This window comes from Trichechus manatus, unplaced genomic scaffold, assembly GCF_000243295.1.
Source record: "Trichechus manatus latirostris isolate Lorelei unplaced genomic scaffold, TriManLat1.0 scaffold00028, whole genome shotgun sequence".
Taxonomy (NCBI): Eukaryota; Metazoa; Chordata; class Mammalia; order Sirenia; family Trichechidae; genus Trichechus; species Trichechus manatus.
Genome location: NW_004443964.1, coordinates 7,253,723 through 7,266,974, shown reverse-complemented (window position 1 = coordinate 7,266,974; position 13,252 = coordinate 7,253,723). Strand labels below are relative to the sequence as shown.

The following is a 13,252-nucleotide window of genomic DNA, read 5'->3' as shown; positions in this document are numbered from 1 at the left end:
CCGGCTGAACGTGGGCGGCACCTACTTCGTGACCACCAGACAGACCCTGGGCCGGGAGCCCAAGTCTTTCCTCTGCCGTCTCTGCTGCCAAGAGGATCCGGAGCTGGACTCGGACAAGGTGCGCCCCGCCCTCGGGCGCGCCCCCAGTTCTTCGGACCCCCTCATTCCTTCTAGGCTCGTCCCCAGAGTCCTAGGACACTCTCCTCACAGGAGGGCCCCTCAAGCTGGGGCCCCTCTCTCCCCGTCCCCCAGGCCCGGGGACCTCAGAAAGACCCCCATTTGTCCCCCATTCTCAGGCGCACCCCGGCTTTCTGACCCCGCCCTTTGTTCTCAGTGACTCTTTACCCCACACTGGGCCCACCCGCACTCACGAGAACCCACTCCACACCCCTTCTCCATATTCTCTACACCCCTCATCCCAGCCCCTCAGATCTGCATGAGTTTTTCCCTGGCTCCCCTTCAGCCCCGCACTGCCTGTGCCAGATGCACCCAGAACTGGGTCAGGGCGAGCGAAGGCATCTTTGTAGCTTTCTCAGACTTCCTCTTTGGACCCCTCTGCCAAGTTGGATTAAAGCCTCGGGCTGCCGATGACTTGACAGCTGCAGGAAGTGCTTCTCCTCACATCACACTTTTTTCTTTCTGTTGGCCCCCAGAACTTGTACCTTGTAACAGTCAGTGTTTTAGGTCCATACCCGAGGTCACGTACATTCCAAGTTACTATTTGCCAGCGCAAATCTAGGTTGACCAGCTTAAGACTGAGGGAAAAGATGACCAAAAAAATGCTGCTGGGCAGGATGCATGGCTGCTAACCAAATGGTTGAGAGGTGACAAAACCCTTAACCCATTTCCAGTCTGAACTGTTGTTTGAATTTTAACTTTTTACACGTTCATCTTTTGGTTCCCAACTTAAAGGCATGGATCGTGGCTTCCATCATTGTACGTCCCATGTAGCACCAGCCAGTCACCTTGCAATCAAGCTGGGGTTCTGTAAACATTTGTTGATTTCATCTATTCTTCTGCCCGGCTCCTTTAATAAATCTCAGATTGATGGAAACCTATTCTGGCTTAACTTAAAAGAGATTCCAAAACTCTTGCTTGTAAGAAATAATTTTATTTACCCTAAGTCTTCCTCATTGCAGAATAAGACAGTTTCTTCTTGGTCTTTTTTACTGTAAAGATGAATAGGATTAAAGCTGTTCAGTTCTGAGCCAAAGCCCTGGCGGTGCCAAGCTTCATCTGGGCACAGAGCTGGGGTGTGTGAGATTACAGCTGGCTATGGCAGACTCTCACTGATGTTGGCCTTGAGCTCAGGAGCATTGCCAACTAAACAGGTTTTCTTAGAATTAGGAATGTGCTTCAGGGGCAATGGAGAAGTCAGAACGTCCACCTCAAGTGAAGATTTAAGCCACACAGCTATTACACTTTCTTACTGCCTTTCTTTATGACCAATAGCCTACAAAAGAATGTTATAATTGTTATCCAATTTTAGAAATCCAAACCAGTAGGTAAACACATAGATAATGACTATGTGTGTGCCTGAAATGAGCTTAAAGTACAAGATAAATAAATCCAGCCTTTTTTTTTTTTTTTTTTTTTAGTATTACTTCTTTCAGATAACAATTGGGTTTTTGGTTTTTTTTTTAATTGTGCTTTAAGTGAAAGTTTACAATTCAAGTTAGTTTCTCATACAAAAATTTATACACACATTGTTATGTAACCCTAGTTGCTCTCGCTATACTGTGACAGCACACCCCTCCTTTCCACCCTGGATTTCCCGTGTCCATTCAACCAGGTCCTGACTCTCTCTGAAATCCAACCTTCTTGTCAATAGCTTGTGATAAGCAAACATCTACCAAAACTTGCCCTCTTACTAATTTTTTAGCTGATGGAGTGAATCGTTATCTTAGGACATTGCCAGTGAGGCTGAAAGCCCGCTCCAACTTCGTTTAAAAGCTCCTGAACTCTCCACAATGATATCTTGGTGTTTGGTTGGCAGGATGAGACAGGGGCCTATCTGATTGACAGAGATCCCACCTACTTTGGTCCTATCCTAAACTACCTCCGACACGGGAAACTCATCATTAATAAGGAGTTGGCAGAAGAAGGTAAGCACGATATTTGAATCGGGCATTTTCAACATTCAGGTAGAATCTTTGATGCATTTTGTTTGACATTTGCATTGAGCTCACGTACAGGTGTAGTAAAAGTTGGAAGTGAGCAGGAAGTCTCCTATTACGTGTTCTTGTCTATGAGCATTTTGTCCAAGGACACCACGTTGTCTCTGTTCCGCTTCCTTAATGAGAAGGAAGATAGGTAGCTCAGCTTTGTAGGGCACTTCAGGAGTTTTTGTCATCATTCCTTTTTACGTTTACTTATGTGTTAGCAGTGAGCGTCCACAGCCTGTAGCAACACATCTCTGGCATTCAGCTATTTATATTTTCAATTTTAGTTTGAACTTGCAGCCTTGGGATAAAAAATTGAAGGCTTGGCCTCATTTCTTTTAAGACTCTGGTCTCGTGCTTCCCTGCAAATTTTTGTGCCTGACCTAATTTATTCTCCAGATCTTTGTCAGGTGTATATCATCGGTTGCTTCATCTTTTTGGTTTATAGGGCGTTTTGGACTGTAAGTGGGTCTAGATATCATTCTAAAAAGCTTGGCTTGGTCTCCCCGGAGGCATTGTTTGAAGATTGGGGCCTGTCCCTAAGCCAGGGGCACCATGATCCGGGAGCATCGGCTCTGAGTAAGAAAGCCATAATGGTGGCGCTAGCTATTGGAGTGATTCTAAAAAAGCTGTTTCAACCAGGAGCAAATGGGAATCTTCTTTTTTTAATGTCCTTTTTTCTTTTTTTTTTTTCACACTTCATTACGGAAAATTTTAAATACTTAAAAAAAAAAGTAGAGGGGATAGTACAATAAATCCCCTGTACCCATCATCCAGCATCAGCAGTTACCAACTCATGGCAATCTTATTTCTAGAAAAGAGGAATCTTGAGCATCTTTTTCTAATGCCTTTAAAAAAAAAACACTTTATTTTGAAATAATTTCAAACTTAGAGAAAATGTTAAGAATAGTACAAAGAACTCCTTTCACCCAGATTCATCATTTTTTAACTTTTTTTTTGGCCACATCTGTGTTTATTCACTCTTTCTCTCCCTCTGTCCCCCCTCCTCCCCCTCCCACGTAGATGTTCTTTCTGAGCTGTTTGAGAATAGATTGCAGTTATGTCCCTTCACCCCTTAATACTTTAGTGGGTATTTCCCAAGAACAGGGATATGCTCTTACATAATCACAGTACAGTTATCAAATTTAGGAAGCTTAATATTGATAAATACTTTAATCTACAGATCACCTTCCAGTTCTGTCATTTTTTTCGTGGTACATGATCACACATCACATTTAGTTGTCCTAAGGCCTTTTGATTCTGTTTAGAGTAGGATTCTTGCAGTGTTTGCCTTTGATATTGCTCAAATAATAAGTGTCCTGTAAAATTTGGCCCACATAAATGTACACCCCTCCCCCCAGGTCTTTTTAGGGCAAACTTTGGGTAAAAATTGCAAATTTAGGAGATGTCCAACGTGACTAGCTACAGGAACTCAGTGACATATGGGCATGGTGTCCTGCAGCTAGTGACCAGGTGCAGGGAGGAAGTGGTGGGGGCAAAATGGAGTAAACCGAGCAGGCCTTTGTGCTTACCTCACTGTTGTTGGTGAAAAGGTAATGGGTATGCCCTAAACAGCAACAAAATGTTTTTTAGGATGATGGAGAGAGACTAGACTTTCTTCTGAAAAACACCATTTTCACCAAGCATGTGAACGCCAGGCTCTTGTCATAGTTAACACTTGATTCTCTGGTGAACTCGCACATCTCTAACTGCAGTCCCGCCCTTGTTCTAGGTGTTCTGGAAGAAGCGGAGTTTTACAACATCGCCTCTCTGGTGCGACTAGTTAAGGAAAGGATACGGGACAATGAGAACAGAACTTCACAAGTAATGTGGTTTGAATTTTTTAAGGGGAAAACGTCTCAAGTGGCTCTCTGTCCATATGCCTGGGTATGATTTCAAAAGGATAATGTACTGCTTGCGGAGCGCCCAGCCTTGCCCCTCAGAGCTTGAGGTCCGTGTGGACCACTGTCTGTCGTGCACGCAGAGCACACTCAGGGAGATACAGCAGGCCCAACCTCGAGAATTGTTCAGAATGAGGAAATAGAGAGGACGAAGTAACAAAGGGGAAGAAAAAACCAGCCCCATGTCCCTTTAGAAGAATAGGGAGATTGTCGCAGGTCACCATATGGCAGTGGGAGGAGCCCCGGGCACTTTAGGTCCAAACCCTGTTCTGTCTGACAGAGCATCTGTCTCCCTTGAGATAAACACCAAACAACATCTCACCGTGGCCTTTGGCCACTCTTTGCTAGGATGAACCTTTAACATGTGACCAGGTCACATCTAGCTCCTATAAGAGACTTTAGAAGCTGATGGTAAATCCTGCTTCTGAGAAAGAAAATATCCAGCATCTCTATTATGAAGTCTCGATTTTCATATAGTAACAAAAATTAAACCTGGACTTTGCCCCCTAATTTGTGCACCCCTAGGACAAAGTGCACACTTAGTTCATTTCCTGTCCATCATTCATGTGTCCACAATAACTTGTTATGCCCTTGGGATCCTATAACTAAAGGAGAAGATCCTTGCCCTCAAGAAGCTTAAAGTCTGGCAGGAAAAACAAACACTCCCTTTTGTGTATTTTGGCTATAACTGAAGAATGTTCGACTGTCCATGGTTTCATGGGACAACCCAGTTAACTGGCCTAACGTGTTTAGTGCCCTTGTTCTGCCTCCTAGTTTGATGCATAGTGCCTGGGGTCTTATAAGTTTGCACGTAGCTATCCAAAGCACAACAGTTGGTCCCTATTCACCTGGAGCAACAGAGGAAGAAGAAGAGTCAGGAATAGGAAGAGGATATAGAATGTGTGGCTGATTGCCTCAGTGAACAGCTGCCTCTTTGACTGTGAGACCAGAAGAACTGGATGGTGCCCAGCTACATTATGGAACATTTTGATCAAAGATTGGTAGAAGAATCCTGATCATAAAGGGGAAAATACAGAACAGAACTTCAAATTTTCATGAACTCCAGACTTTCTGGAGCCACGGAACCCCTGAAACTATAGCCCTGAAATAATCTTTAAACCTTCAACCAAAAATGCCCCCTGATGTTTTCTTAAAACAATTGTTTAGCTTAACTAGTAAAGAATGTTTGCCCTTGGAAAGGAGGAGTGTGCTGTCACAGTATAGGGAGAGCAACAAGGGTCACATAACAATTTGTGTATAAATTTTTCTATGAGAGAATAACTTGAATTATAAACTTTCACTTAAAGCTCAACAACAGCCAAAAAAGAATGTCTGCCTTAAGCATTATGCTCTTTTAGGATCTGTCTATATGGGATCAAATTGAAAATAGCAACTTGAAAGATTAGACAGGAACCTTAGGGGGCAGTGAGTTTATGTTAATGGAAGGTTAGAATGGTTGCACAACTCGAAGAATGTAATTAATATCACTGAATTGTACATGTAGAGACTTGAATTGGTTATGTTCCACTGTATATATTCTCAACAACAACAACAAATTTATTTAAAAAAAAATAAACAAAAACTGCAGAGTTGCAGTTACAAAGGGCAGAGTCGTACTCCACGGTGACCATCTGTCTTGTAGTATAACTTGCCTCTTACCTCATGAGAGATTGGTGGTGGATGCTTTTTTAGGTCTAATCTAGAGCAATATGGAATTTTCCTTCGATTAAGAAGAAGTTAATAAGTTTTGTTTTAAAAATAAAAAATAATGCCTTAACAACAAAAAAAATAAAATATACCTAGGAATAACCCTTTGTAAGAAATGTAAAGTCCCTGTATGAAACAAAAGAATAGTATAATAAAGAATGTTCAGAGAACAACAACAACCAAAGAGCTATTAGAAGTTAAAAATATGAGAACAAAAAGCTCAACAGAAAGGTTGGAAGACAAAATTGAGGAAGTCTTCCATATAATAGAGCAAAAAGACAAAAAAAAAAAAAAAAAAAAGGAAAATCTATAAAAAATATAGATATCTAGTTCTGGAGGTTTAACATCCAAGTAACAGAAGTTCCAGATAGACTGGGGAAAAAAAAAATAGAGGGGACGAAGCTACCCATGACGTAAGTCAAGCGAATTTCCCAGAAGAGAAGGATATCAAGCTCTAGATTACTAGGTCCACCAGGTGTCCAGAATAGTGTATGAAAACTGACATGCTCCGGGCACAAAGTTGTAAAATTTTAGAACGCTAGGGATAAGAAGCTTCCATAGAGACAGATTAGATTTTCATGTACAGGGTCAAGAATTAATCTCCTCAGCAGAAATGTTGGAAGCTAGAATAAAATGGAGAAAGACCTTAACATTCGAAGAGGAAATGATTCTGTGGCAAAGATGCTTAATGCTCAGCTTACCCATGTGCTTCCCCAGTCCCCAGCCCCTTTGCAGCTGAGCAGGGCCTTGTGACCAGTTTGGCCAGTGGACAGCTCATAGAAGTGACATGTGTCACTTCCAGGCTGAAGGAATAAAAAATCTACAAGGCCTTCCAGCTCCCCTTTCCATGCCACAGTTACGTGGAGATCTTACGGTGAAGCCAGGAGTTAGAAACAGGCTGGAACTCTGAGTTACCTCCTGAAGGCCACTGGATCCACAGAAGGTCTTATATATAAGCAAGAAGTAAACTTTAACGTGTGAAGCCAAAAATAGTGCCTTGTTCTTTCTGTGTTAGAGTCCATGTATCAAAGTTTTCTGGCTCTAAATGGAATTATCTTGATAAATAACTGACACCTATGATAAAAAATCTGCTGTAGAAGACCTCTTTGAAGTGTTGAAGAGCAAAGATGTCACTTTGAGGACTAAGGTGCGTCTGACCCAAGCCATGGTATTTTCAGTTGCCTTCATATGCACGTGAAAGCTGGACAATGAATAAGGAAGACCGAAGAAGAATTGATGCCTTTAAATCATGGTGTCGGCAGAAAATACTGAATATACCATGGACTGCCAGAGGAACAAACAGATCTGTCTTGGAAGAAGTACAGCCAGAATGCTCTTTAGGAACAGGGATGGCAAGACTTCATCTCACATATTTTGGACATGTTCTCAGGAGGTACCTGTCCCTGGAGAAGGACATCATGCTTGGTGAAGTAGAGGGTCAGTGAAAAAAAGGAAGACCCTCAACAAGGTGGATTGACACAGTGGCTGCCACAATGGACTCAATCATAGCAACAATTGTGAGGCTGGCACAGGACCAGGCAGTGTTTCGTTCTGTCGTACATAAGGTCGCTATGAGTCGGAACCGACTTGACGGCACCTAACAACAACAAGAAAAAAAATGAACTCTTTTATCTACTTTTTCTCCAGCAATTTGCAAAGGTGGAAAGAAGGTCTTATTCATTTAGTTCTCTTCCCATTCTCTTCCATCTAGCCGACAATGTTCAAAGATGAATTTGTAGTTGGTTTGCAGGTTATCATATGAAATGTGATCTGGTGCCACCAGTCTTTCCCATCTCATATTTATATGGCATCTCTCACCATTACATATTTGATAGCTTAGACATTTCAAAAACCTACCCTTATTTTTCAATTCTCCACTTTCCAAAGTAACTTTTGATGGCTTAGTATAATTTTGATGGTACCATGAGTTGTCTGATTTGAAACCATTCAAATCATTGTACCTGAACAGTCTCCATTTTTTGCCATTAGCCAATTCCTAGAGAGCATTGTAAGATTTCTTTTTGATGGCAGCAATTAAGTTAATTAGTCCTCCAGATTTTGAAGGCTTGTGGATTTAGACCCAGTTGGAAGCTTTTTTTGTTCTAGGAATGTCAAGACCTTTTTGATGTTAATTGATCTTTCCATATGTCCTTTTTATTTAGTGAAATTCTGAGAAATGCATTTGATGTTGTTCAAAGACGCCCCCCTTTTTCACTTGTCCCTCATGCCCCTAAGATGAAGTTGGCTGTGTGTGCGTTTCTGTGGCTGTCCCTTCAAACACATTATTGCTGTTAACTTGTGAGGGTCCCTCACACGTGGCAAAACCTAAGACCTGAGGATCCTGCCCACCTTTATTTTAGTGACTGCTCATCTCTTTGAGTAGCTGCCACCATTCTAACTACGTCACTGCTGCTGATAGTATTTTTTGCCAGGTGATTAATCTTGGTGTGTTTGGAAGAGTAAAAAAAGAGGGATGATATAGGCATCTTAAATACCTGGGACTTTGACAGCTGTGGCCAATATCATAGCTCTTTTGTGATGCTCTAAAATTCCATAATGTAAAATATCTGGTTGCTTGCAAAATGTGTGGGTACAGCCAACTGGAATCTTTAGGGAATTTGTTCTATATTCTATATGGGAGGAATTTTTTGTTGTTGTTGTTAAATCTTAGTACTTTAGTTAGCAATAACAGTACCTTATTTAGAAGGAGAAAACTTAAACGAAAGAATGCAGTCTTATCAGGCAGACCTGGGTTCAAGTCCCAGCTCTACCTCCAGTCCACTTGCTAGCTGGACAGCGTGGGGCAATACCTCACTCTCTGACGTCAGTGTCCTCACCTGCAGAAGGAGGAGCCCACACCTGCCTCCCAGGACTGCAGTGAAGGCTGGAGAAAGGTGTAAAGCACTCAGTGATCAGCACCTGCTTTTGTCTGTCCAGTATTTTCCAAGTAGTGGGTTGTTCCAGAACTGATTTCCCAAGTAACTGAAGCCCATTCATCCTTTTGAAAAAGTACTAAAACTAAGTTTTTCTCTTTTTTTTCTGCCAAAGAGTTTATTGGCTTAGGTTTACGGGGGTCAAAGGCGTGCCTAGATTTACGGGTTTGAAGTTGTCTTCAGAAATCACCTTTCTTCTCTGTTTCCCTCTAGGTTGGCCTTTTTTATTTTGGGGTAGATGTTTGAAAAATAATTTTTGTTGTTGTTGAGAATGTATACAGCAGAACTTACCAATGCAGCAGCTTCTACGTGTACAGTTTAGTGACATTGATTACATTCTTTGAGTTGTGCAACCATTCTCACCCTCCTTCTCTGAGTTCTTCCTACCCCATTAACGCAGCTCACTGCTCCCTGAGGTTCCTGTCTAAACTTTCGAGTTACTGTTGTCAATTTGATCCCCTATAGCTAGATCTTAAAAAAGCATAATGCTCAAGGCAGACATTCTTTACTTGTTAAGCTGAACTATTGTTTGGTTTTAAGAAGACATCGGGGCTATTTTTGGATTAAGGTATCTCAGGGCAATAGTTTCAGGGGTTCATCCAGCCTGGTTTTTATCATTTTTGAAGAAACCTTCATACATTCTTAACATCTCAGTGAACAAAGCTGGCCCTCTCTCCATGACCGAGGGTCATTGTTGTGGCCCTCTATCGCTGGTGTGTTCCAATCCCTCCCGCCCTCTGGGACCGAAGTGGACCCGGCACTGAATGGTCCCTGGTTCCTAAACACTTGCGTTGTCCTGTGAGGGGTCATGTCCACGAGCGGAGTGTGCCTCCCTGCAGCAATTCTTGCCCTCATCTCTTGTTGGGCCCCTGCCCCTCCATGAGCCGGGGATGAAGTGTAGGCGCTTTAGGGGCACAGCTTTGTTTGGGGCATCCGCTGTGGTTGCTCAGGCTTTTGGCTTCCAGTTCCAACTTAAATGTTCTAAAAAGTTGAGTCTGACCAGCAAATGACCTTATAAAAGGGAGGTCTCCATTTAATACTTTCAGAGAAATTTCTTTAGTCAGGTAGCATCAGGAGAGGGTAAAAATAGCTTGACATTTGAACCTTCTGTATATTCTTCCCATAATAAGGTATTGCAATGAATAAACCAAAACATGGTCTCCATTGTCAGCACATGTGTGTCAGGCATAAATGACGTAATTAAAAATCTGGGCTTTCCTGGGCAAAGTAATTTTACTCTAGTTTCTGCTTCGGGCACTTTTGTCAGCGTGGGTGCTCCCATAATTCCTCCCTCTGAGGTTCAGAATCATTTTACCCTCGGATCCATATTCTTGGATCCTCTCTTTTTCTCCTTAGAGGTTTTTTTTTTTTCTTTTTAAATTTTATTGTGCGTTAGGTGAAAGTTTACAGCACAATTTAGTTTCTCATTCAGAAATTTATATGCAGATTGTTCTGTGCCACGGGTTGCAATCCCTGCGATTGTGTTAGCCCTCTCCTCCTTCCCCTTCCCCCCTGGGTTCTCTGTGTCCCTTCATCCGGTTTTCCTGTCCCTTCCTGCCTTCTCCCCTTTGCTTTTGGGCACGTGTCCTAGATAAGTTTTTATTGAAAACTACAGTGCTGTTTGTAAAGGGGGATGGTGGGTGGCTGTCAGGAAAAAAAAAAATCCAAGGAAACTCCTCTTCCCTGTTTATTCCTTTGAGGAACCTAACTGAGCCAGCTGCAAACTGCTGTGTCCTTGATATGGTTCTTAAAAGCCTATTCCTGGCTCTCGTAGGGCCCCGTGAAGCACGTGTACAGAGTCCTGCAGTGTCAAGAGGAAGAGCTTACACAGATGGTCTCCACTATGTCTGATGGTTGGAAATTTGAACAGGTATATTTCTTAAATAGTAGCAACCCCGATATCTATATTGCAGCCTAGGAGTCCACAGTGCTTCCAACAGCTGCCTCTGTAACTAGCTAATAACCCTGTGAAAGCAGTAAGGCCGGGCACTGTCCGTTTAAACACATGGGGAAGGAGAGCCACTCGGCATGAACTGTTTGCACAGTGATACATGAGGAGCACTGATGAGCTGGGAGACTTGGAAATAGGACTGTGTCTCCCAGCTTCGTATCCAGAGTTTTCACCTTGACTGTGTCGACGGGGAGCCGCAGCTTAGTTAGGCTTGAAAGTGCCAGCCTCAGAGGGATTCCTTTCCAGCACTTGCTCTGTTGACACACTCTAGAATAAGTACCTAAAGGAGACGAGGCTCCAGCACCCCTTCCTTCCCTATCCCAGGGCCAGACTGTACAGTCGTGCCACCAGGAGAGCATGGTGAGCAGGCGTGAAGAAAAGGGAATCATAAGGAGACGCGTGGCATGGCTAGAGCCCATGATTCTCCCCGTCTCTGTCCTTGTAGCTTATGATGGAGGTGTTAGAGGAGCAACGGAGAAAGGAACTGAGAATTGGAATTGTACTGCTTTCTTCCATGAGGTGGCGAAATTGTTCAATTCATCTGATGCCTTCAAAACACGGGGAGGCTGAGCAGGAACAAAGTGAACATATAATTTTATATGGACCGTGCCTGGTTTTAGGTGGAATTTAAGAGGACATTGGAATTGTCACCATAAACTTGGCTTCTAAAATAAAAGTTACTGTTCGTGGTAACAGTATGTTACAGGTTAAATACGAATCTGCTGTTGAGCTCTGTCTTTGGAGCCAGCATCGAGTTATTCCTTACGTTTATCTTTCTACTGCGGAATTCTGCCTTATGTATGTCAGCTAGTCCTCGTTCGTCACGTGTACTTGCAAAATGTTGCCAATGGTTTATCGTTTCTACTCTAGAAGTATTTTCCCTAATATAAAGTCTTAAGCAAAGGATATTATTAAAAAACTATAGTCTGTGAAACTAATGAATGATTTCTTATTTTTCTCATCTTAATAATGTCCTGTGAGAGGACAAAGTCGGCTACCACTGACTTCATTATACGGACGAGGACGTTAAGGCACAGACTGTGGTACCCAGCCAGCCACACACAGCAAGTCAGTCGGTCCTGGGCTGATTCGAGGCCAGCTGTGCTTGCCAGAATGGCCTCATCCTTGGGCTCAGCTTCTCCCTCTGCGTGTGTATTTCCAATTCAGAATTAAATCCTGAATTCAATTCTCCAAAAGGATCAAAAGTACCAGCAGAATATGGCTTACGGGAGCTGTTCAGTGATTCACTTGGTACTTTCCAGATCCTTCCAAGTGCCAGTCTCCTTTCTACGACTTCTGCTTAAGATCAGCCAGCTCTGTGTAGGTGTTCTGGCTGAAGCAAGTGTCCATTTTCGTTCACAGAAGCATACTGTTTCACCCCAGTGCTTGATAGAGGGGAGTGTAATATTGCCAGAGTGGCCTCACCCTTGGGCTCGGCTTCTCCTTTTGTGTGTGTATTTCCAGCTCAGAATTAAATCCTGAATTCAGCTTGGTATTACTGAATTATAATGATCAAGACGTTATTAAGATGAGAAAAATAGGATAATCAGTGTCACAAAGTATACATTTTTAGAATATCCTTTGCTTAAGACTGCCCATCAGGGAAAACAGCTGCCTTTGGGATTGCTTCAAGTGCCCGGGTGAGGGCGAGAGTGGCAGAACTCACGCGCTGCTTCTTCGGGGAAGCCTCATTGATTAAGCCCTGGTGAACTGCTGAGATCCAGTTATGCCCTGGGGCCTCAACATTCCTAGAGAATTCTTCATCTTTTGAGAAGTAAAACAAAATGACAAAGTTCAGCTCAGTCAAGAGGAGGGTTTGGTTTATGTGGCACTTTCGTGTTTTAAGATCACTGCTTGTATGTTTACTGTATTCTCATTTTCTCAGCTAATCAGCATTGGATCTTCCTATAACTATGGAAATGAGGATCAGGCAGAATTCCTCTGTGTTGTCTCCAGAGAACTAAATAACTCTACCAATGGCATTGTCATAGAGCCTAGTGAAAAGGCAAAGGTAAGGAAACTTCTCCAGAATGCTGTCTCTGCCTCGCTGGTTCCCAGCCTCTCGTCAGTGTTTGCCTGAACTGTTGCTCATCGTGAATTCTCCCCTTTCTTTTGGTCTTTTGGCTGTTGTATTTCAGATCAGGATTTGTGGAGCAGTGACAGAGGCTTTTAGTTAGGCAGTGTGAGCCTTGAAAGGGTGGACCTTCCCCGGCCTCTGTCAGATCACTGGAAGGAAGGCTTACTGCCATCCACTACTCCAAGGTGATAATTCTGAAGCTCAGCTTTGGCAGGTATTTTGCCTTTATTCTTTGAAACTGTTGTTCAGCAAGAGGAAAAGTATCTCGTTACCTTTGTGATTTTTTTTTCTCCCTTCAATTACTGGAAAATTGTTTTACACTGTTATCTTCTTTTTCCTCCACTGTGCCCCCCAACCCAGGCTCGCACGCACGCACGCACACACACCCCTAAATTGCTGACACATGGGAAGCTTAAACCTTTCTCTTTAGCGTGGGAAAACTTTGGTCCGGCAGCACACTGTCCCAGCCAGAGTGTCTGTCTCAGGTAGGTTTGGGGAAACTTTGGTCCGGCAGCACACTG

The 13,252-nt window shown here is 43.0% G+C and overlaps 1 protein-coding gene across 1 annotated transcript in view; it reads left to right on the top strand.

Annotated features, from left to right (window-relative positions):
• KCTD2 (potassium channel tetramerization domain containing 2) overlaps window positions 1–13,252 on the top strand; it is a 17,725-nt gene that overhangs the window by 328 nt on the left and 4,145 nt on the right. Inside the window, exons 2-6 of the mRNA XM_023729427.1 lie at window positions 3–118; window positions 1,997–2,105; window positions 3,895–3,986; window positions 10,478–10,573; window positions 12,540–12,665. Of these exons, the coding sequence (XP_023585195.1) occupies window positions 3–118; window positions 1,997–2,105; window positions 3,895–3,986; window positions 10,478–10,573; window positions 12,540–12,665 (539 nt within the window). The remainder of the gene's footprint in view (window positions 1–2; window positions 119–1,996; window positions 2,106–3,894; window positions 3,987–10,477; window positions 10,574–12,539; window positions 12,666–13,252) is intronic.